The 25,631-nt window shown below is 42.3% G+C and overlaps 1 protein-coding gene across 15 annotated transcripts in view; it reads right to left on the minus strand.

The window, feature by feature from the left end:
- Window positions 1-2,299: 2,299 nt before the first annotated feature.
- Window positions 2,300-25,631, minus strand: part of MAPK10 (mitogen-activated protein kinase 10) — a 113,901-nt gene continuing 90,569 nt past the window's right edge. For 13 of the 15 annotated variants that reach the window (XM_048940959.1, XM_048940969.1, XM_048940957.1 and 10 more), the window contains 6 exons: window positions 23,777-23,848; window positions 11,708-11,890; window positions 10,417-10,541; window positions 9,360-9,423; window positions 8,575-8,652; window positions 2,300-7,665 (listed from right to left, as the gene is read on the minus strand). In XM_048940959.1, coding sequence (XP_048796916.1) covers window positions 7,523-7,665; window positions 8,575-8,652; window positions 9,360-9,423; window positions 10,417-10,541; window positions 11,708-11,890; window positions 23,777-23,848 — 665 coding nt within the window. In that variant the 3' untranslated portion in view covers window positions 2,300-7,522. Of the gene's footprint in view, window positions 7,671-8,574; window positions 8,653-9,359; window positions 9,424-10,416; window positions 10,542-11,707; window positions 11,891-18,695; window positions 18,768-23,776; window positions 23,849-25,631 lie in introns of all 15 variants that reach the window. The other 2 variants (XM_048940972.1, XM_048940971.1) reach the window with 2 other exon arrangements.

Consider the following 25,631-nt stretch of genomic DNA (forward strand, 5'->3'; position numbering starts at 1 on the left):
CTTCAGATAGGGATTCAATGATGTGTAAATCACTGAAACCAGAAAAGTTCTAAAAGTCCTAGAAAGGGCAAAACTTCTCAAGAAAAGATGGATCTTCAAGATTCTCCAATGTTGGCCAGTGGCTCCCCAGCCCTCCCATTTGGCAGCAAGAATCACAAATCCAAATTTCCTCTGCCAAATGAAGTCAGAGGTTTGTACTGCATTTTAGCATAGGCAATCTCTGCATACACAAAGTGCAAGAAAAATAAGCTTTGAAAGTTGTCCTGTTTTAGCAAGTCAGAGCAAAAGCACTATTTCTGTATGTTAATTTGAAAGATCACTTAACTATGGACTTATAAGAATTTCCCCTTTGATATTACTTACAAGGTACTTAAACCCATTTTTGTTCCATAGCCCTTCCTCAACCCTTTTGTTGTGGTTGTTTTTTAAATCTCGTGATAAATCCAAACATAAAAATGTGCATTGCGTATGATGGTTTGACTCAGTTGGACGAAGCAGAGATACTTGTGCAAGAAGGGAGGAAAAGCCTTTTTCTAAAAGTCAGCACTTCTCTCATCTTTCTGCTTTTTTTTTTTACTTGAAACAGAGTGAAATGCCTACACCTGTGTGAAAATTCAGCCACAAGCAGTGACTGCAAATGGTGCTTGTTTCTTTTCATTCTTTGCTTGGTTTAGTTTTATACATATGTTTATAATGGGGGATAGAGATGGGAGAAGGAATAACTGTTAGATGGCAGCTTTCCTTCCTTCTGTCCCATCACCTTACAAATTTTTCAGTATTTTTAGTCTGTGAACCAGAGGAATAAACTTAAACTATGTAAAACTAGAGAGTCTGACTGATGCTGAGGTGCCCTTACACACCCTTAGCCTTCTAAATGCTTTTTAAAATGAATGGTTGCTGTCAGAGTTAAGCCTATGGAATGCATCAGCCAGAGAACTAACTGGATTTTGCAAACTTGGCAGTTGCCACGTGTTTACAGCTGAGTCCCCTAGTGAGAACTACAGCAACAGGACAGCAGGTAAGCATACTTTGCCTCTTTGTCATTGACAACCCTCATGCCATTCACATAGGACTCCAGAATACACTATTTTAATTAGCAAAGCTTGTTGTAAAGTAAACAACACAAACACTCCTTATAGAACAGCCACGGTCTCCCCTGCTTGACTTACATACAGGCTTTTTGGCAAGGAAACATTCAGACAGCATGAGGTTCACCTCTGTGCATGGCCCCTGGGCAGCCCACGCAGCGCCTCAGCTCCCACGAGCTGCTCTGGGCAGGAGCATGCAGTGTGTGGCATAGGGATTCATACACCTTTGCTCCAGAAAAAAACAGTCCGAACCCACATCTGAAAAGACCAGCAGTTTTCCCCCCATAAGGTCATAAAGGTGTAATATAGGCGTCATGCATAGAGTACATACCATGTTTAACCGAGTCCTGTCCCTGCGTGACTTTGAGCCCCAGTGAGTACAGATGCACAGCACATTTAATGAAGCCCTCAATCAATATGGTTTGCTGCATTGTGCTGTTTATTGGGAGTGCTGCAAAGTCATTCAGCCGACAGGAGCCAGGGCAGCAGTAAGAAGTGTCCTCAAGAATAGCTCTGACGGGATTCCTTCCAACACACGAGGAAAATGAAGTTCCCATTGTGGTTTGGTAATTGCCAAATGAATAGAAATCAGAAATAATTGATGCAACATTGACCCATAAAACAGGGATGACAGAGGCAAAGTTCTCCCCTGTACTCTGCACAGGGAACAACAGACAATCAAAAACAACAGGGTAAGAACAGAACAATACAGAAATAAAGTTGGATCCTTACAGGCGTCACTACTGCAGTCCATTGGTGCTGACACTGCTTTCAGCCATCACCATTTAACACAATGTGACACATCTCCACTTCCAGTCTAGGTTCTCAACTGTTGATTTTCTTTTGTTGGATGAGTTCTTTTAGTTTTTTTTTTTCTTCTTCTTCTTCTTCTTCTTTTTTTCTTTTTAAAACTATGTTTATCAACACCGATACATTACAGACCGTGTTGGTTATACTCTGAAGTCTGATCATGCAGAACTACAGGCGGGTGCAGCTTAGGTCTTGCTACAGGACGGACATGGCAAGGTGAACAGTTGGTTTGCTCATTAAGATCTGGAGCTCTGTTACTGTTGTGGCTTTAACGCATACTGGCCAGAAGTCCCACTTACTCCATTTACTAACTATACATGTTTCTATATGTACAATGAACCCTCCAGCACCCTCCTTTGCAGCATGTGGCTGACTCAGGAAAAGCTCAGAGGTCAACCGTGTTGAGGCATACAGTGGCCTTATTGTAAAAGGTCAAACATAAGCCATGTGTTGATTACATATTAGTTACAGAAGAAAAAAAATGTCCATACAACTATATACATCATAAATACCTTGCTTTCCAGAAGACAGGAATGGCCCCATTCAGTGAAAATTAGTAAAGAGACAGGTGTACCTGTCCAAAATGACAAGCATGGGAGGGATACACTTACTTCCCAAAATGACTGTCCTCCTTCAGTATGTGCTTTTCAGCTTTTCACTCTCAGCTAAGAAGGCACCAATAGCCTCAGGTGGAGTTTTTCAACATTCTTTTGTCGAATCAAACCCTCTTTAGAACTCAAACTTGCTATGGGTCAAAGAGCCTGAACAAAAATGAAGTCAAACCATTCATTTCTTGCAATCAATAGTTAATTTAAAAAATAAAAAAAAAAAAAAAATCACAAGGAAGAAAAAAAAAATGGCTGCACTGGCAAAGTTGCAAATACGTTCAGCACTCAGTTCCATGGACAACTCTATTTTCCAGCTCATCAGTGAAGGTGACACACTCACTAATTGCCCTGCGCCCCCAAACATCTAAGTGAGACATTACTGACTTGTGGAATATTCAGACCTTGTGCACAATGATTTTCTTTCAGCATGCACGTGTATGTGAACAAGGTCACTGTGAGCTCGCAGTCATGGAACCTTCATGCCCTTGTGGAGGTGGTGGAAGTTCAATAAGCACAGACCTCAGCTCCTTGAAGATGTGCTGCTATGTCACAACTACACTCTTTATCCACAATGAAAATTTGGGTCAAATATGAGTACAACTGGTGTTCTAAAAATCACACCTGCATGCACTTCCCTTTCTTTCACACACATACACAACTTACAGGTCAAGTAAAACCTGCCTACCTGCCTTTTTTTTTTTTTTTTTTTTTCCAGATTACTAAAAGGAAAGGCTGATTCTCCCCTGCAGGTTTCCTTCCATAGTGCTCTCCCTGGAAGCACACGGAGTTTGCTGGGAAATGCATCGTTTTCATCTCAAAAACTTTAGGGGAAAGAGATTTTCATTATTCTGCACGCTTGAATTCACACAAAAATTTGAAACGATGGTAAGCATAAAAAGAAACACATCTGAAATTAGAATTGTTGATTCTGATCACATAAAATCCTGCAACATTCGTCATATAAGTGGCTTTTAAAGGTTATTTCAAATTAAAATATTTCTATTCTGTAGCGATGAAATGTGCTCAGCCTGACTCCCTTTGGCAGTTCTAGCACTGACTACTGGCATATTTCCGTGAGCCAATAAGTTGGGGGGAAAGAAGAACACAGTCCATATCAGTGTCGTGGCAGCGTTTTGAAAAAATTCCTAAAGGCACACTGACAGATTTCATCTCTTCAGGATTATTAGCCCAAATCTTAAAAGTAGAACTATATAAATGAATGTAAATACCTATGGTCAGTTTCTGTTATAAAAGTACAAGAATGGTGTAGTGACATTACCACTTGGCTCGCATGACCTCCTGAGGTCAGCCAGCATCAGGCAGGAACTGATCATTGCCAGAGGATAAACAGTAGTGCTGTAGGGAAGCACTCACCAAACTTTATGTTTCTTTCTTTCTTTTTCTTTTTCTTTTTTTCTTCTCCTTTTTTTTTTTTTTTTTTTTTTTTTTACAAGTTATAATACTTGCACTCCAATCTGAGCTCTCCTTTATATGCTACAAAAGCCTGTATGTATCCATGCCATGTAAATCTGAATAGTGTGGGTGGGTTCTCAGCATTAGCATCATTCAAATATTTCAGTCTGTAACCAATCCAAATAAACACCTGAAATCACTGAAGACACGTTATATACTGATGGAATATGTATACACTATTCTGGCTGACGAGTGAGCATCTGAAGAATGATGTCAAAATTTACCGCTGGACTGAAAACACGTGCAACCTTCCATCAACTCAAAGTAAATCAATGCTCAGTTAAACTCATCAGTAAAAAGAAAAGGGAAGGAAGAACGTCTTTCAGGAGCAACTCTTACTGAAAAACAAGTGCTGCCATTGCTGCACTTCTGCCAAGAGTCTGATGGCTGTTTCAGTGCCTCAATGCTTTGAAAAAACTGCCATTACACCTCTGTGTTACCAATTCTTTACATCTCTTTACCTACAGCTTCGAGCTTGAGAATGAGCTGAAAACTGTTCCTGAAGTCATATGTACTGACCATATAATGGAAGAGGTAGCTTTGGAAGGTCACTGTGAAGGAGGAAAAAAATACATCTGCTATGGTCACATTGCACAGAGCTTTGGGATAGTAAGAAAAGGACCTGAAGAGAAGGGTCTCCAAATTCCAGGATCTGTAAGGAATATCCTGTCTGCACCTTAGGATAGCTACAGATTGCCACCAGTGTCATCCATATTGGAGGGTACACACTCTCCTGTAGGATAAAGTTGGCAGCAACAACCTACAGACACAGAGGAAATGCCCTATGTGGCAGCCACCACGCAGCGTGGCCAGGTCACATGAGGACCAAGACCAAAAGAGACTATTGCTTTGTGTTATCAATGGCTTTTTTTTCTGGTGTCCAATGTGGACAGCCCTAAGTCTCCTCCTGCAAACAGAGCTTCTTAAAGAGGAGATGAACTCATTTACTGCCAAAACCAAAGGCAGCCATTGTTATGGGCCCATTTCAGCAAGGCACTTCAACATGCGCTTGTGTTGAGCACTACTGAACACAAGACAGAAGCACGTGCTAGTTGTGAAACTTGATAGGCATCCCTATGGTAGCCACCAAACATTTGTGCAGCACTGCTGTTAGAAGAATTGGCTGCTGGGAACACAGCAGTATACATTCTGTGCTATAGGCTCATTCATTGCCCATCTGCAGAATATATTCTGTGCTTCCCAGGTTGCTGCCCAGCAGTCCTGAACCCAAACCAGACCAAATTATGCTATGGGACTCACTGTAAAACATGGGAGATCTGCAAGCACCTGTCCACTGTAAGTGGCTCTTCTGCTACCGCATCTGTCACATCTCCATAACATGGCTGGTGATGAACAGCATATTCCTCATGCTAACATTCTGCATCTGTTCAATTTTTGCCCTTTCTCTTACATGCAGCTCTGCCTCTTAGAGATTTCTTTGGGGTGAGGGGTCAAATAACACACTAGAATGGTGCAAACTAAGGAATGGGGAAAAGATACTGGGTTATCTAAGTACTATTTATAGGTATGATGATTAAAATCTGGAGGTGAGACATTTCATTATTGCTAGGAAGTCACCGTGGTGTTATTGCCTTCACGCTTACAAAGCATTGCTGTTTGCTTTGATTACTTTTATGATCACTGGCACTGAAGTGAGCATCACATCACCGAACAACGACTTGATGCTTCATGGCTTAAGAAAGAATATTGCTAACTCTTTTAGCAGTGGTAAATTATTGCTTTCACAGTTACTGTTATGAGTTTTTAGAAAATCATAGACCTAATCGTATTTTCTTTTTTTCCCCAAAAGATCAACCAAAAACATCCCTGGAGGAAAAAAAAACAAACAAACCACATCATGTCCTACTACAGCACAGATCTGCTACCAGGTCTGAAATGACTTTATATGCATTTATATCTTCCTTCCTCAGCACCCTGGAGAGAAGATTCATTTCTTGTTTTTTTCCCTTTGAAGAAAATCTGACCTGCTACTCCAATTGTTTTCCGGTCCTACAGCAGAACAGCAGGTGTGTGAGCCACCCAACAGAGCAGCTATATTCCAGGAGAACGGAAGAGAATTTGGAATACTTTATAACTGGTAAATTTAAAGTATCCAGTAAAATATTCTAAACAGTTTTTCTTGTTGACTTTTGGAAAAACATTTCACTTCTGTGGACCCACTCTGTGTATCTTTTCCATGTAACACAGCTGGTAACACTTCCAAGGAGCTGGATGGTTTGTCAAAAGCAAAGGAATGGCCAAAGATACCCAGGGAAGGGTGGTCTTTGCTCAGTGATGGAGATCCCTGCAAGGGAATGACATAAAGGAGAAACCATCTCTTGGCCACAAACATGCTGAGGAGGGCTGCAGATATCCCAGTGCTGAACTCAGTAAAAACAAACAAACAAAACAAAAATACAAAAATAAACATCAAATATCCTTTTGACTGTGGTCTGTCTGTTCCCCAAACTTATAATGTTCCCTAACACACAAATATATCTGGAACTCACAGTAGTGAGACCCTCTATAAATAAAGAGAATTCACTGAATATGGACAGAAGAAGTTTGCTTCATGATATAAACCTTTCTGGGCATACACATGCACAAAGAATCTCCATTCTTGCTCCCCATGCCTTGCAAAAACACATGATATGCTTCCTTCAACCTGCTCTTAGCTGAGTGTATCTGCTCTAAAAATCAGAACTCTTCCCAATATTCATAAACATTGTGTGAAGCTCTGCAGCACCATCCTCCAGCACAAACTGACTTTAAGTATATATACAGCTATCAGCAAAAACACTGTGCTACATCTTCAAGGTTCTGAGGGAGCCACAGCTCAGTGTGGTTATTTTCACTTCCACAAATCATTGCACAAGCTGCGCAGCCTCATCCGTGACCAAGGACACGACATATACATGGGTAACAGCACCCTTGTATGTATGCTGCTCACCTGAAATGGGCCATGTAGTTGCGTGGTGCACTGAGCATGAATGCAGATTGATGTGTGCCTATGGGCACACAGCTGCATACACAGCCAGAACTCTACTGGCATGTGTGTGTGATCTTCATGCGTGGGGAAAAAATGTGTGTGTATCCCTATCTGCAAATCCCTAACCGTATATCCATACCTGCCCCAGGGAGCAGGAGACAACAGAGCAGAGTGAGGGCAGATCCGCACTGGTGTGTTGTGGAGTGGCACTGCGCACCTTGTCATGCCAGCGTTACAGGACAGCTGTGGGTTGCTGGTTTTGCAGCCATTAATTTTGCATCTTGTAAGGGTGGGAAAAAGAAGGATCCGAAGAATCCTTTCCCTCCCCCACCCCAGAAAGCATCATCAGAAGACCAAAGCAGAGCAACTATGAGTTACATACACACTTGAGCTGAGCTGCATTACATAGCTCTGTAGGAGAAGCAGGCGGAAAAGATTTGTTTGTTTCGTTTCAATCTGTGCATTTTATTTCCCTCTGTCCCTTAGCTCTGTTGCTTTCCCTCTGGACGCCGTCACCCCCTGAAGAAGGCGGGGTTCCGCAGGCAGGCGGCTAGTCACCTGCAGCACCCCAGTGGCCCCGCCGACGCTTCCAGGCTGCTGTCCGTGTCGGACGCCAGCGTCTGATCCGTGGACATGGAGGAGATGTCGTTGGCTGATGAGGATGGGGGGAGGCTCTCGCTGCTGTTCACTGCTGCACCTGTGCTACGAAAATGAACACCACCGTGATTCAACCCGAAACCCCAGAACCTCTCACAGGTCAAAGAGCAGAGAACGCAACCCTGTGGCGATGTTCAGAGCGTTCTGAACAACACAAGCAGAAAATGGGCCCTACAGGCTTCAGATATTGGGTAATATCAGATATCTTACCCAGAAACTCTCTCTCTCTGCAGTCTCTTTGGAAGAGTTACAGTTCATGCCATGTCCTATCCCTCAGTTTCTTACCACGCCATCTTATTTTGCTTTACATACCATCCTTATCACTCCTTATCAGTCTCCTTAGCATTACCAACACCCAACAATCAGATGACAGCTGCAACCATGTGAGCACCAGCATGAGGACTCAATGAGCAAACAAACAACAAAACCTGACCAACCAAACACAACAGCTCTCCAATACATGGGCTGGTATGAGATCCTCTGGTGGCAGTGCAGACACGGGAGTGGGGAGGCAAAGCCATTTTCTCTCTTAGTTAAGGACTTGGTGCCCAGGCCCAGGATTTTGGTTGTAACAGCATTTTTGTGCATCACAGTTCAGTTGTCCTCTGTGAAATGACAGCATTAACCTTCACAATCATTTTGACTCTGCAAAATGAGGAACCTCTATGAAGTTATCAGTAACACAACTAAACATCAATCGCATCCATAAATATTATTTACCATTATTACCAGGGCAGCTCAGTCCCAAATTCCAAGCAGACCTCATTTCAGGCATTAATATGGCACTGCAGTTCCATTAATAAAGCTCAGCCCACTAAAACACCAAGTTGCCCTGAGACCTCTGAAATTAGTCTATATAACTTCTGGTGCACCCAAATGCTTCAGCTATTTCTGTTTTCCTTCTGTCAGCACAGAAAACACATCTGTGCTATTCACTGGGGCTGAGTACCTGAAGGAGACGGCTGTCCTTTTACTACGCCATTTTTCGTTTTTTCTTCAGAATTCATTACTTCTTTGTAGATGAGTTCTGGAACAGAGAATTGCAACAGTTACAGACAAGAACTGTGCCCGTGATCAGCAACAACAAAATCCCCTGATGAAACAGTGCCCCCCATAGGCCAACACTACGTTGTCCTCATAAGTCTTGACAGCTCTTCTCATGTAAAACCTCTCTCTCTTCCATCATCCCCTCCTCTACTGCAAGCTCTTCTTGGAGCTGAATTGAGGCAAACAGGGCTACACTAGAACACATTCATTGTTTCACGCTGCTTTACCTAGAAACAGAGCAGTACAACTTTGTCTGCTATAAGAAAAATGATGGCGAACCCTCCTGTTTTCTAGGAGGAAACTTAACATTTCAATGAAACAATGTAATCCGCCCTGATAATGACAGTACTTAGGGTATTTGTATCTGTGAGGGCTGCTCCAAGAGTAAGGTCATGCAGATTCACAAAAGCTGCATGCAGGCTGACCTCATCACTTGTGAAGTAATGGTAGTGATTATGCGGAAAAACAGCATTTCCTCTAGAAAATAGTGTTACTGTGCTCTTTGTATCTGCTGTCGTTTCCAAGGGAAAGGCAAGGAAGCATTACTTTCAGAGTGACCTATACAATATTTTCATTATCAAGCAGCAGTTCATAGGGCTGGGTTTGGTTCTTGCTGCCAGAGGAGTTACACTGATGCACGTGGGGTGGGACCTCTGACTTCTCCACCTAACTCTGAGCTGTGCGCACCTTTCCACTCCTCAATGGTGTGCTCCCGCTCGTCCAGCTGCTTGTCATAGATCTGGGGGGGTGGCTGCAGAAGAGAAACAAAACTACTCAGTACATTTTTCACTATATCATAAATAATTAGCACAACTTAGGTAAAGATAAATTCTCCTCTCCCACTTTGCTCATCATCCCATATGTGCAGAACACCCAGAAACATGAATATTAAAAGTGTCATCATCTCTGGAAATCAGCTCTTAAAGCGGACAGTGGTTCTCCCTCATCCTCTTTGGAATGTGAGGCACAGCTGTGCTGCAGTGGAATTTGGTCAGTGCTACCATCATTCTGCTCGTGCTGAGCCCGGAAATCCCATACACAGAACTTTCGCACAGGCAAAGGACAATCAGAGCACCAAACAGACATCAGACCAAAATAATTTGCACTGACTGTGTATTAAATACCATAGCTGACAAGTAAGCAATCTTTTGGTTTGCCTGGGCTGCACTGAGTGAAGAGGAATTGTTTTGGGCCACATATAGAACACAGACTATAGTTAACGTATATAAGAAACAAAACATGAAACTAGGGGCATATCTGACCTTGCTTTTGTGAAACTAATACATCTGTATGGTTGTATGGAAGTGGCTGCAGTTCTTAGTTCACATTTCAGACTGATGAAACTTTATGTTTTTTAAAGAAAAATGAGTCACCATCACTGGATGTGTTTAAAAACCATTTGGATGTGGTGCTCAGAGACATGATTTAATACAGGGTTGTTAGGGTAGTATAATTAGGTTGTGGTTGGACTCGACGATCTTCAAGGTCTTTTCCAACCCAAGTGATTCTATGAAAAGAAATGCTCTTTCCATAAACCGCTTTCAAACACCTCTGAGTTTATACCCATGTTATACTATGTCCCATAGCCCAGGAACACACTTTAGCCCATCCATCGTTGTAGGAACTTATGTTCCACTACAATTTGCCTAATTCTGGGCTTCAGCATTTTGCTGTAAAGCAGCAGGAACCCATGCACCATCCCCGCATTTGTCCAGCCTGCAGCACAGAGCTGCACCCCACTCACCGCCTCCACCTCGGCGGGGTCATACCAGACATTGATGTATGGGTGCTGCAGGGCCTCGTCCACCGATATGCGCTTGGCTGGATCGATGACCAGCATTTTGGACAGCAGGTCCCGAGCTTGGCTGGCTGCAGCATGGACAGCATGAAAACACTGTGATTGGCAACCACACTTATTGCCCTCACCTGGGTCATAGGAAAATCAGAGCCCTATATGCATGGTGAGCTCTGTGATTTGCCGTGATGGATTTTACCTGAAGATAACACAAAGCTCTGTGCCTATCAGAACAGGCTCAGCTTTCCATAATCTTTTCTTTACTTTTTTTTTCCTTCTTTTTTAAAATCATTATTGTTTTCTGGAGTTTTTAATAAAGACTGCCTAAACTCATGTGAAAAACACCAGCAATTCTTACTCCTAGCAGCATGTTTCCAGGAATCCCACACTCAGAATTATTTACTCTGTAGCACACTACAGAAAACATGAAAGAAAAAACAAACATAAAGAAGAACATCGTATAAAGTGTAACTTATCAGTTCTCTCATCTGATAGTAAAAGCAGTATCAAAGGGAACTGCCAATATTATTCAGAGAATTACTGAAGCAAGACATGGGTTGATATAGTGATGCAGAAGCAGAATTTTTTTAAGGCACTGTTTCTTGTTCTGACACTGCATCCTGAAAGTGGCACTAACTGGCTCAAATGAATGCACTTCCTGCATCCAAAATATCACAACATGGTTTGACAATCATTTCTTTCATTAGTTCCAAATCCAATTCATTATCCAAATTTGTTGGAGAAGGAGTACAGAATTCTGCACGTCCCAAGGTGTTTTCTCAGACCTTTTCCTTTGCCCTCACAGTAGCCATTCTATGAAGCAGCTGTTAACTGAAGAGTAATAATTCTGGGTACTGTGCTGGCATGCGCCTTGCAAGCAGCTGAGAGCCATTAAGGGTCACCCCTGTAAGCACCCAGCAGAACTGAGGAGATGCAAGACAGATGCTCAGCACATATTTGTTCCAGATTTGCAATGAGAAGTTCTTTTGATACCAAACATACATTAATCACTCTTTCTAGTTGAAGATCTAAGTCCTGCTAAGGTAAACAGTGGCTTCAATACATGATTGAAGTCATTGCTAAACATGTCACTGTATGTATCATGGAGCAGTATATCCAATAACATCATCATCAAGTCTTCTTGACTGAATGTATTAAATAGGCATGCAACAACAGAGAAGAAATAGTGGAAGAAACCTCCCTTGCATAGTGGCTGATGACAAGCAAATATGGTACATACCTTTGAGCTTGTTGTGTTCTGAGTCAGCTGGGAAGAGAGAATCAGGAAACAGTTTGGGGAAGGTGAGGCCAGCGTACTTGGGCCGGTTCTCCACGTAGTTTCGTACAGTTGGCTGCAGCTTCTTCATGAACTCTGGGCAGGGCGTTCCCAACTGCTCTATGACTTTATTCCACTGGTCAATATCTGGACATTGGGAGTTAAGGAAAACCCAACACAAGCCCCAGACCCCAATCCTCCTGTATGACCATTACCTGGAAATCCCCAGAGGTTCCCACTCCCTCCATGCAGCCTCTGCAGATGCATTCTTTTCCATTATTATGCCCCTGGGTCCTCCTGCCCACCAAGGACGCTGATCTCTCACATGTCTATATTATCTATAAGCATTGCACACACCCAAACCCAACCACAGGTGTGGGAGTGACAGGTAGGAAACAGGTTTTCGTGCTTAAAAAGAAATCTTATTACAAGCAATTTGTATTGAACTCTTTGGTTTTCTCCTTCAGATTTTGTTTCCTTGAGCCAATCATTACACACGAGATAGATGACCTGTGGTTCTTGCAGCCATGCTCAGAACAGAATTTACTGTGCCTAAAAAAAAGTTAAGTGTATGACCAGAAAAACAGCACCATTTCTACATCACGCTAATTCATAGTGCTAAGAATTTGATGACAAGATAAAAAAGAAAGTGTGGGGGGAGAAGCACATGCAGACGTGGGAACAATTACACTACGAAATGTGGTGATCAGTGCTTTGGAAGCACCTACAGGGAATAAGCTTTTATGAGATAACATCCACAGCTTTTCAGCACAGGAATGGTGTTTGTATTGCTCGTGTATGTTACTGTTGTCATAACAGTGGAGGAGTCAGACAAATACAAAACACACTTCCTCATAATCCAGGAGAAAAATTGGGCCCACAGAATGAGAGTAACAGAAAACACATACCAGTGGGCAAAAAGCAGACTGCTGGTGCAGCAGCTGTTCAGATCTTCAGGGAAATGGAAATGGAAACCAGGGATTCTCACGTGATTTGAAAACTCAGCAGAGACTTAGTTGGCCTCTCCTGAAATGTCTTCTTTGAATACTAAATAAATAGATAAATCAATAAAATAACACATTTAAAATTACAGCCTAATAAAAAGTATTTAAAAGAATAAAACATATTTTAAACACCTTTTCCTAAACAAAAAACTGAAGAATTTGGGGCTGTAGCTGCTCAAGGAGTACCCTGAGCTTTTCATAAAGAATGTGAATAGAAGATCAAGGGTGACAGTGTGGTTTGTGGATGGAGGCCTTTCTGGGGAACACTCAGCTTTGGCAGACTGAAAAAAAACAAGTTTTGGTCACAGGAACTGGTTCTGTGTGTGGGAATCAAGTGTTGTTTCTGCATTAGAATTGTATAATATTATTTTTATTTTATGATCTCCGCTATCATAGTTCCCAGGAACGCACTGTATATATGTGTATATATGTACATTTTGTCATACACACTGCAAGAATATCCTGCACGAGAGCAAACCAGAGAACAAGCCATGGCAGCCCGAGGAAGCGCCTGACATTGGGAAGGCCTGACATCATCCCCCAGTGCTCTTTGTTTAACGATGATGACTTTAAAGAAAATCACCATATCAATAGGACAAGGAGAGCACCGAGACATCTTGGAGACAACAGGATGACTGCTGACTGGCACCAGATAACAAGTAAATAACAAATGTAAACCTTCTGATAAGATTGTGAACCTGGAGTACCCAGCCATTGGGGAAACAGGGGAGGGGGAAGGCAAGGGGGAGAAAACAGGGTATAAAGGCTGTCATGTTGTGTCCATAGGCGCGCTCCTACTTGTGGGACGCCCGCCATTGCAATCGCGAATAAATTCTGCTTTTATCAGAGATACCGTCCTGACAAAATTACTTGGATTATTTCCAACATGTGTAACCGAGTGATCTATGGGTACCACTGAGCCTTTTCACCATGGTCTATGTATCAGTCACCTCAGATGTCACCTACCCAAACACAGGACTGAGGAGAACACACCAGCTATGTGCGCAGCAACTGTACTGAGGAGAGAGGGTGGTCCAGGCCCATTGGCTGATGGCAACACCAACCAACAAAGTTACTAATGGAAAAAAATAGTATTCTGAATGCACAGTGAAGATTTTGTATTAAAAGAACCCACAACACTCTGTTTTTACAGTAAAGCCAACTATTGAGATGCACAGGCTAAAAGTTCATCACTTTTGCTCCTGTTCCCACTGATGCAATTGTAAATTGCAATTTACAAGAACCACATTTTGTTCCTTCAGCTGCACTGAAGCCTTGAGTTCCACTATATTCCTGCAATTATGCAAAAAATAAGGAAATACAGCTTGGCTATGAGAGAAAATTTACAGTACTTCACCATAAAAATAATAATAATAATAAATTCTACAGAAAGAACTTCTGCAGTTGCACCAAAAAAAAAAAAAAAAAAAAAAAAAGCTAGTGATTAAAGAAAGAAATGTAGAAATCATTGCCCTTGTGCTTAAGCTAGCTAGGATCAAAATACAAACATTTTTTCTCTTCTAATATTTTGACTACATGAATGACAGTTTTTTAGTCAATAATTATATTTTCTTAAGTTCAACGAGACTGTGCAGGAGATACTGCTTGCAATAGGATGATGATGCTCTACAATACACTAACATTTAGCCCCTCATTCTTCCCTGAGAGTGTTCAGCTGTTTAACCGTCAGCAGTTCATTAGTATTTGTTTATTCTCCTGAAAAAGGTGAGAAGAGAAGAGGGAGGAATAAAAGTCTCCTGCTGCAAATCCAATGGCCAAGCCATGCCCAGAGTCCAAGCACTGCTATTCCACATTACTTCAAAGTGTAACTCTGATAACAGTGTCTCTTTCCCAAATCCTCCTCAAACAGCAGCTGAAGACTGTATGTGTGAACCCTATTATTTGGTTATTTCACCAAAATGCCTGCATTTATCAGGGCTTTGAAGCCATGCTGGATGGCAGAACATCATGCTTTCCTGACCAACAGACTGGAAGCTTCACCTATTAAGCACACACTGGTCTCACTGCATCAGAGCAGGATTTGCACCTTCTGTCTTAACACATATCTTCTGGAGTTGGGTAGAACAGAAGAATGTCAAATCTCACTTTTATATTTAAATGTAAGCATCACGAACATGACCTGGTCATGGCGTTCTTCCCTCATAGCAGACAGAGAGAGTGAATTTATCTTATCATCATCTCAGGACCTTAAAGGATGACCCTTCTGGGAGTTTTCTCCTTAAAAGTGTATTTTCCATCAATGAAAACTGACTGCATTTTTAAATCCCAATTTTTGATGTACCCAACTTGTTGAATTACTGTGAGCAGCTCTGCATTCCTTACCCCAACACCAAACTGTACAAACTGCTACATGGTTGGCCCAAACCAAGTCCAGTTTTGACATTAGATCTGTCTTTCTCTCTCCCCCCCACTCAGAAAAACACCCAACCCACACTGCTGCAGGAGTCATCTGTGCAAGACAAGTTTATTTTTCCTCATGGTACCATAGTTTACATACTGATGTCAGCACAGTTTACAATAAACACAGAAGAAATACAAAATGGTAACATTTGACAAGACGAAAATGTGGGATATTTTCTGTGACAAGGGGATTGCTTTGAGAAGAAGGGGGCATTTGGAAAAACTAAACCACAAACATATTTTGCCACATAAGCAGTGACAATATATGTGGTATTGTACAATGTGTGAATATAAAAACCACGCTTAGCACATACAGAAAACGATTTCAAAAAATGACCACTGATCATCTGTTAGAAGACAGTGGTGATGGCTGTGCAGCTGCCACTGACCCTTAAGATGGAGATGTACGACAATACCTTAATTAAAATTTTCTACTGTACTTTCATCTTTTAGCTAGCAACTTCATTCAGTTGCAGAGCATCTTTGCTTATGCAGCAGAAAGCTGCAGTGCTGAGTGGACAGACCAGATGGTTACAGCATAGGACTGAATCTTTCTCTTGAATAAATCTTACGCTTCCCTCATGGACTTCTCATCACTGCAGCATCTACTCATACTGATCCAGGCTGTGCCCATGTTCCTAGCATGGATGTGACACGCTTTTGTTCTTGTGATGGATGCGTGGTGATGGTGTCCCTCACTGAGAAGAAGCAGTACGAACACTGTGAAAATCAATATGATGTGCAACAAACAGACTGCAGTTGTAGCATGAGACTCTGTAAGTGACATCTTGTGTGGCCACCTCTGGCATTTGTTCATCACATCACATGAATTTTACATCTCTTTACTGAGTGGTTTGTATCTCCCTGTAAACATTCCCAACTATTCAATTTAAAGCACATTCTTCCTTATGTGCCCCATATGCATTCAGCAGCTAAAAAAAACACACGCACCTCACTGTGCCTCACCAGATACACAGCTCACCAGATACAAAGGACCCAAGACAACTCCTTAACTCCCTCTTCAGGTAATTCATGTAGTGCTGAGGGAAGAAAAACACATAGCTTTGAGCAAAACATATGGAATAGGTGTCCACTTTCAGGCCCAGCTGAGTTCTGCTCTCAGCTCCACCATCCAAATTGAATTCAGGGAATTCAAAGATACTCCATGAGTGGAGCAGAGCCATACCTGAACCAAGCACTCCATTCTGCCTTAACACCATAACATTTTCTGCTCATGAATCTTCCACAACCACCTGAGATCACTGCATGTCATCATGTGTTTTCATTCAGCTGCATGGACCATTTTGATCAGGAAACAGAAATGATGCGGAATGCTCTATAACACTTAACCGCTGGGAGAAGGCAAATGATTTTGCTGTCAGCATTTGTAACCACGCTACTGCAGAGATGCCAGTGATGTTGCATGCAGTCATAATGCACCATGGCCCTGGCACCCTGCTGGCTGACTGGTGGTGGCAGCAGCCCTCTTCAGAACAGATGCTGGTGGAACACAGAGAAAAGCAGAGCAAAGCATAAAGCACAGTGCGAATTCAGCAGCGTGTTCTAAGTACAAATGAAGAACATCAGCCCATTTACAGAACAATCCCAAATGTATCAGCAGCTGCTTGTGCTGATTTCGGACGGGTTGCTTCAATAAGAAACACTCCGTAATGGTTTAATTATGGAGGCTTTTTGTGAGTTCTTTTGAATAATTCTGCAGCTGCATGAAAGCAAGCAATTTTAAAGCACTGTGTAGGACACAGTCAATTTGCCAACATTGTGAAGTTCACCGAGGCCACAGGTGCAAGGTCCTACACCTGGGTTGGGGCAATCCCAAGCACAGGTACAGGTCAGGTGGAGAATAGCTTGACACCAGTCTTCAAGAGAAGGATTTGGGAGTGTCAGTTGATGAAAGACTTAACGTGAGCCAGCAGTGAATGCTTGCAGCCCAGAATGCCAACCATATCCTCATTGATAGCAGTGACTCAAAACATGTGACCAGCAGATCAAGGGAGGTGATTCTGCCCCACTACTCTGCTGTCATGAAAGAGAGAGCACTGGAGTACACTGTTCCCAGTTCTGGGGTTCCCAATACAAGAAGGACATGGAGCTGTTTGAGCAGGTCCAGAGGAGGGCTACGAAGGTGATCAGAGGGCTGGAGAACCTCCCCTGTGAGGACAGGCTGAGAGAGCTGGGGCTCTTCAGCCTAGAGAACAGAAGGCTCTGGGGGGACCTTAAATCAGCCTTCTACTACCTGAAGGAGGCCTACAGGAAAGCTGGAGAGGGACTTTTTATAAGGGCAGATAGGGACAGGACAAGGGGAAATGGTTTTAAACTGGAAGAAGGTGGATTTAGACTAGATGTTAGCAAGAAATTATTTGCTGTGAGGATGGTGAGGCACTGAAACATGTTGCCCAGTGTGGTTGTGGATGCACACTCCCTAGAAGCATTCAAGGCCAGGCTGGATGGGGCTGTGAGCAACCTGGTCTAAGAGGGATGCGTCCCTGCCTATAGCAGGGGGTTGGAACAAGATGATCTTAAAGATCCCTTCCAACCCAAACCATTCCATGATTCAATGAATTTCTGTTGTGGTTATTTGCAGATTTCTCACATGGAATCCTACAACACTTCAGTCCAAAGCTCTAAAGTAGTTCAAACTGCAGCACTGAGCTGCACTCAACGCGTACTGCAATTATTACCCCTCCAGTCACAGAAAACACAGTGGCACAACCTGGGCAAAACCCTCCTGGTACACTAATAGTGCTAACAAGTTCCAAGGGCACTGGGAAGTGAGAGGTGTTCTGACACACCTGTGAATGAGATGCACTTCTGATCACATGAAACTCACAGGAGTTCTGGCATTCCTTTCAGTCCAACAGTCCTTCCAGTTGCCAATCGGTGCAAAACTCAAAGCAGAACATTATTAGATGAGGTCATGAAAATATTACTGCCATTTCCTACTCTCAATGATTTTCTGCTCCTCAGATATTCCTTTTTCACATTTTAATGAAAATATTGTACCCTTTAAAGCATGAGTGAGGCCACAAATGGAGCGCTACGTTGAAATAGTATGTGTGTAACACTATGCACATATACTCTTGTCAGTGAAAATCCCTAACCTATGGCCATTTCCTTCTCTGCTACCCCAGCACCCCTTACACAACACTAGAAATTAGGCCTGAGTTACTCCTGTCTGTCTACTGACTGCAGAGCTTCTGTCCCATCGTCCTGGAATAAGCAGCAACTTGTGCCCATTGCATTACAGCCTGGACTTAAGGACTCTCAGTTACAGGGGCAGGAAAAACTCATGACGTCCAGCCATTGATAACAGCACAACCAGAAACAAGCTTGCTGTGTGTAAGGCTGTGAGGTGATGGCTTACAGACATTTGGGCTTCAAGGATTTGGATGTGAGACTGAGCCTCGCTGCTTGGATGCAGCATAGTGTGTGTTACAGCAGCCCTGTATGTGGGACTGGAGGGGAAGCGTTGGGTGCCCACTAAGCCAAGTGGCCGCGAGGAAGGATACGATCGGTGCCAGGAAACAACACTGCACCTTTAACCATTTCTCCCATGATGCACCCTACTGACCACATGTCGACTGAAAACAGAAATGAAATGGAGGTAAACAAGCAAACAGGAGCACAACAACAAATCAATGAGAGACGTATCTGACCGCATGTGGCACAGGAGCTGCCCTACGGAGATGTTCCACTCACGCACGTGTGGGCTGTAGCAGCACAGCAGGTCCAGGAGAGATCCACTCAAACAGCTTTCCTTACCCCAATATGGTAGAAATACAATAATATTAAATACAAAAACCAAACCAAATGAAACCAACAAAAAAACCCCAACAACCTGAATGAGATCTACAGCTGCTTACTGTGTCATAGGAACCCTTTATAATTCAAATTCACCAATTGGTATATTTTTTCTCTTCTAACACTTCCATTTGCATTCGTTATCCAGGTTCATTCCGCTTCTCACCGCAGGTGAATGCTGCTCTTTGCATTCAGCGAGGAGATGCAAACTGCTTTTCCTTTCTCATTTCAGCTACAGAGATATGTTCATGTTTCCTGAAGCTGAACAGACAGAAGCCACAAAAGCAGCCTGGATCCCACGAAGACACATTCACCTATTACTCAGGGGTGTGAAAAGAAGTTGTGGAGAGCACTGGACTTCCACAGTGCTCCCTTGCAGCCTGCTGGCCCCCTCCCATCAGCACTCCATGATGTGCAGTGCACAGGAGGTTCAGGAATCTCCTGATTTTTGTTCTATGTGACAGGGAACACCCATTTCTCAATGGCGCAGTGGAGACACAACAGCACTGAGCTGTACCTACTGAATTCCAGAGCAAATCAGGGAACTGTTCACCTGTTACAAAGAAAAGCAGTTCAGCTGGGTTAAACACAGCTTGCCACTATCTAAACTGGAACACGGTATGGAAATAACACTCTTCACATCCAGCATGGAACTAAGGTGGTGCTTTTCCCAGTAGTGACGCCATAAAACCACATTACCTCTGCTGTCCTTGCTCTATGATTAACCATAGGGCATGGAAGCATGAAAAGAGACAGCCTGCTCTCTCAGGACCAGAAGCTGGGGGAGAAAAAGGAAAGCATCATGCTGCTGGGTTACATGTATTCCTGCAATGTTACACCAAGCAACAGCTAAAAAAGGATTGGGTTCTGAATGCTAATGTTCAAACCTGAGGAAAATGTTCCATGCCGGGTCTAAAGGTTATCTGCTGCTTTGTTTAGCATATGAGAAGCTGAATCTCTCCAAAACAAAATAGTTAAATAGAGAAATGAACAGAAGGCTACTTGTTGGGAAGCAATAAGCAAACCCAGAGATGCAAATTGTTGTTGCTTTCATCACAAGCTGGATAGCATGCAAAGTATTAGGGGAAGATTGAGCAAGCAGTTGTTTGTTCAGCTGTTGTTAACCCCCTTTCTATTGACAGAGGTTGCCTTGGGACATCACTGCTCTATGCTGTGGCCAAGAAGTTCCACTGGCTGCCTACTGAACTGAAAATGCTGTGAGGCAGAGATTATTCTTCCAACTCTGCTCCTCAGGTTTTGGCAAGGAAACTTTCTAAAACTGCCAAAAAAGAAGCAGTGAAGATAAACATCTGAATATATCTGATGACTGAAGAGAATGATTGGTGCCTTCTTCCTTGCCTTCCCCCTGCTGCTCTTCTGAGCCAACAAATCAGATCAGAATTGAAGTATCACTGCATGTTCAAGAGAAGCAGTGAGCTGAAGGTCAGAGGCTCGTTACAGCCCATGTCCAGCAGCAGTGGTCAGAAAGCTGTGAAGGATTTGAGAGCACTGTAATGTGCTCCATTAGTTTCAGTCCTCTGTTCCACTAAGTCCAACACAAACTCAGATGGAGCATAAGATATTTCAGTAGTGCAAACATCAGAAAAACAAACACCCGAAGAGCATTTTCACACAATTCCATTAGAATTTACCTTGGTTTAAATTTTTTTTTTTTCCCAAATGCAAGATATTCTCAAAGATTGGTGATGGTTCACCAAAACTGTGGAATATCCTTAAATATCCTTTAATATCCTTAAAATACAAAGAAATGCACACTGATGTTTGCTGTCACATGGATATGTGCACAGCTCTAGGCACAGTCTCAGCAATTCTTTGCCTTGATGCTTTAGGATCATCCAAAATCAAGTGGCAATGAGTTAAATCTACCCAAGTATTTGAAGTGAAATGATTCAGATTTGGGCAGCACTTGGTGAGAGGTCCCTTCTGCATCAGAACACCTTGACATGGATTACCAAGAGTGGGAGATTTTTAATTATTACTATAATCTTTTTAAAAATATCTGTGAGTCAGCTCACTGCACAAAGCTCTCTTGAAATTAGTGCCCAAACACAATCTTTTTTAATCAGTCTGCCTGGGTGTGTATGTATGCTTCACAATATACATAGCATACATACAGAAGCATACATACAGAAATATTCCAGGGACACCACATACCTCCCTGGCACAGCCAGCTCAAGGAAGTGCACACCACAAAGCACGTGGAAATATTTCCACTGTATGGAACCTCTTGGCCAGTCCCTGGTTCTGATCCCACATTAAACAGATTATAAACCAAGCCAAACTTAAGACACTGGGATGCTATTGCAATGCATTTCTATGGCCAAAGAAGTATTTCAGATTTGATTTCATTAAGCGCTCTCATATAAACTTACTGGAGCATGAACCTTTCCATGCCTCTTTGCTACTGAAAATAAATGCTATTACCCTGGTTTCTTTCCCACTGAGTTACATGGGGAACTGGAACATTGCTGTGGCTTCAGCAGCTTTGATCCTAATACAGTTATCTCACACAAAAGTATTCAGACTGTTTTGAGTTCTGTCTTACCTTTAAAAAAATACACAAATACATTTCCAATCATAACATGCAATTCTCTGAGATTTGGAAGTTATTATCAGTGAGAGCTGGATACAGCTGTCAGCCAAGTCCTGAAGTTTTCAAAACCTCTCATACTTCTGTAGCACTCAGAGCTGGGCAGCTTTCAGTTGTTCCCACTAATACCCAAGTAACTGAGGCAAGAATGAAGTATCCAGCTGACTACAAAGGCTTACTAGGATTTGCCAGCAACTCTTTGATCTGTAAATCCATCTAGAAACCAACTGAAAGCGGCATTTTTGACAGCGTCAGACAAAGAAACCTCCCTGACTTGGGCAACTAAAAAGAAATATAGGGATTTTCTGTGTGATTTCCTGCTGCTACACTCCACATGGATGAAGATATTCTGATCTTTTGAACAGCAGTGGGCTCAGTGCAAAATGACAGAATTAGAATGGCCAATCCTCTGCCCTGCTCTGGCTCAAGTGTCCTACCAGATTCTGTAGATAAAGAACCTCAGATTCCTTTTATTTCTTATCCCCCCATTCTTCTTATTCCAAATCACCTGAAAAAAAAGCCACTGATAACACACAGTAGCAGCTGTGGCCCAGCCCAGACACACAACATTTCCAAGGATGGAATTTCAGTGATTTACAATGTTGTTCTGACACCAAATTCACACAACACTTTCTGGATTTGTTCAAGAGCTCTGTCAATATTCTGATGCTATCCCCAAATAAGGCATTGTCACAACAGATTTCTCTCAGAGTCAGAAAGAAATATAACAATTCCCATGTTCTCATGATCTTTTTCAAAACTACGTGGTTTGAATTACATGACTTATTATATTTTTCCTCTAGAAATGGGCAGGACCCAGTATCTTTTCTTGTTGTAAAGGAGAGCCATCCGCTAACCATGGTGCTACATTTTAAACTGAAATACCTTTTCTTTTTCCCCTGTAATTTGGTTGCTTACTTAATAAACTAAAAAATGATCAAAACATCTTCAAATACCTCAAACAGAAGTGTCCTCAGTGTTGAAAGCTGAAACTCACATCTATTACACCATGCAGTTTCTCATTGAATGTTTAAAATAAAAAAATAGAGGAAAAGAACATGGCGTTTAGAGATCTGAATTTTTTCAGAGCCAAGCAGCACCTCATTGTCCAACACTACAGAAATCAATGGAGAACCAGCAATAAATAAATAATTACTTAAATATCCCCATGACTGTATTTGTACAAAGCGGGATTTTCTCCATCCCAATTGCTAGTCTCTGTGAGCACAGATCTTTAGCAAGTCTTTCTGTCAGTTTGCTGAAAGGAATTGCTTTGGTTTTGAATGTGTAAAAAACACGTCATGTTGGTGGATGTTATTCTGATGGGCCAGCTGTGCACTCCCTGCCTTTCCAGCCATACAGGTGGGTTGCCTGGCTGAACTTGTGCTAAACTGAAGCCTCAGTATGCACCTTGTCTTTGTGTTCATTTCCTAATATTGCTTTCACCACCCTAAAAGTGGCAAAAATAATATTGCCCCAGATGAGAAGAACAAGATGGGAAGGAAATGCAGTTTAATCTACAAGACAGACATCATGCGAGTAAGGGAAAATTCATTTTCACACTGAGCGCCTTATTTCTTTTCCACTTGGAAACCACACTGAAGATACAGACACTTAAACTGTGTGATTCAAATTTTTCTTCTTGTTTTAAGGAAAAAAATGTTGTATTGACCCAACTGGGAGCCCATACAGCATTGATATGAACCCAAATCCATGATGCATTAGCAAGCAAAAGATCATGATGTCACCACAAATGCTACAATGTCACTGTTTCCAAATCACTGAAGCAGAAAAACAGAGTTATAGGAACCAGAAGGGACAAAATAGGATCTTTTTTTTCCATATTTTTCCTTTGAAGAATAACAAGCAAAGCTATCCAATTTGCAATCATAATGCTTGTTTCCTATGTTGCTTATAAGTATCACATAAGAATTACATAAAGTGGAATGGTTACAGCCATTAAAATAATTTATTTGGCTGAAATAATTCTGTGCATTTGTTTTTCATTTTTTATGTTGTCCATATCAGCAGTGCGTTATTTCTGTTCACTCATACCGCTGGGATTCAATTTCTTGCTGCTATCTTTGTAATCCTGGTACATTTGTTACATAGCAAAGGGGGTGGGTGAAGGAGAGGAACAAATGATGGGTGAAGCTGCAGCACATAGCACAAGGATACAATCCCTTCCTGGAAAGAGGATTTTGTGGCGAACCATTTCTCCCATAATGCATCCCACAGACCATATATCCACTAGGACAGCAGAGACAGGAGGTGGAGAAGGAGGAAAAAAAGCAAAGTTAACTATGACATTTCACTCCTAAAGCAGGGGACAAAGAGCAGGGTGAGCAGAGCAGTACCAGTCATTTTGTCTTTAGTTTTTCTTTCCCCACATCTCACAGAAGCTCAAACAAACACGTAAGTACAAGCTGTGTCAATTGGCTCGGTGGTAGTGAGCAACAATGGTGCAAGAAAATCAAAAGCATTACTGTTGGAAAAAGGCTCAATATTAGCCAGTAACAACTGCACCAAACAATGGCGTATGCTGAGTTTACAGTGAAAAAAACTCTGTTTTGAAATGAAAAAGCAAAGCCAACAGCCCAGGCAGTGATTGTCTGAGCAAAGGCCATGTGCAGCTGCAGAGTCTGTGGACTGCATCCTGTGGCAGCTCATAGGAGGTTCCCAATGGAACGACTCCTGGAAGCAAAGGCCATGTGGATAAGTACCACACTTAGGGGCTACCTGCAACTGTTGCTTGAGGATCTGAACCCACATTCTATCCATATCAGCATGTGCCTGTCAGTGCCTACATAACAACTGGAAAGAACCAGAGCATAAGACTGGTCTGCAACCTTCCTTTACTCCATTGGTACTCAAAATAAATGCTAAAATAGATCATTGTTTCATGAGTTAAGCACCCACAAGACTGTTTCTTCTCCTCCTGATCCTACATTCAGGCATTAGGGTAATGAACACAGTCACATTATATGCTTGAATTGAGTGTTTTTTTTCTCCCCTTCAAGTCTTGTAAGAAAAAAAATGTCAACTACAGGATGGCACAGTGTGCTTAGAAAGAAAAGATCCAGATTCAGCATTAGGGGGAAAAGCTGCCTTAAAAACTGCTTTACATTCTCACTTTGTGGCCATTTTTTATATCCATGGTCACTTTCTCTTATTTTTCTTCTCCCTTTTTAACCTTCAAAAGTAGTCCAAAACAAACCAAGGAAACAAACAACTCATCTCTTGGTCAAACAAAATAAAGGTGAAACGTTCCATTTGGGAAGGAGGGTACAGGGTATGGGGCACAGGACAGCAGGAGCATGCCTGAGGCTGCAGCAGTTTTCTTCATAGTGATGGCTCTGGGAGCTTCCCCGGGAAGCATAGCAAACCAGTGTTAATGGTACATCTCTAGCCAACCCAGTGCAGAAAGAAAATGAAAGCAGTGAAGAGTCCTTATACAGGCAATGGGCATAGAAAGGGGAAAAAAGGAGGGGAGCTTCAGTAATGTGGCAGCACAGGAGCAGGGAGCAGAGAGCAGCCCTTCTGTTCCTTCCCTGGGAGATACGGCAACAACTCACGGAATTTTCCCAGCTCTACACTTCATCACAAAAATGTCCCTAAGATTTTCTTATTGTCATTTTGAGAACTGAGTGCATTCTCTGCCCTCTCAGGGACGATTACAACAACAAAGACTTATTTACTACATTTTGAAAGAAAAAAACAAGTGAGTATTTGGCGTAAGAAGCTGTAAAGCATGCCAAGCCCAGGTCAAGTCAATAGTGATGCTCATAAAAGTCCTTCAAGAAATATTTCTCTCTTTATAAATATTTTTCTGTACTGTTAGAATCTACTCAATAGCTGTCTACTTTCTTGATTTTCACATTAAAATCTTCACTGTGAACTCACAGTCATCACAAACAATTAATGCAAAGACCTCTGTCTCTGATAAGTCTCTGTCAAACAGAGGAGTGGCAGCTTCTGAGGACAGAACCTGAGACCGGGCACTTTTCTCCACTGCATGCTTTATTCCTTGCTT

This window comes from Lagopus muta, chromosome 4, assembly GCF_023343835.1.
Source record: "Lagopus muta isolate bLagMut1 chromosome 4, bLagMut1 primary, whole genome shotgun sequence".
NCBI classification, from domain to species: Eukaryota; Metazoa; Chordata; class Aves; order Galliformes; family Phasianidae; genus Lagopus; species Lagopus muta.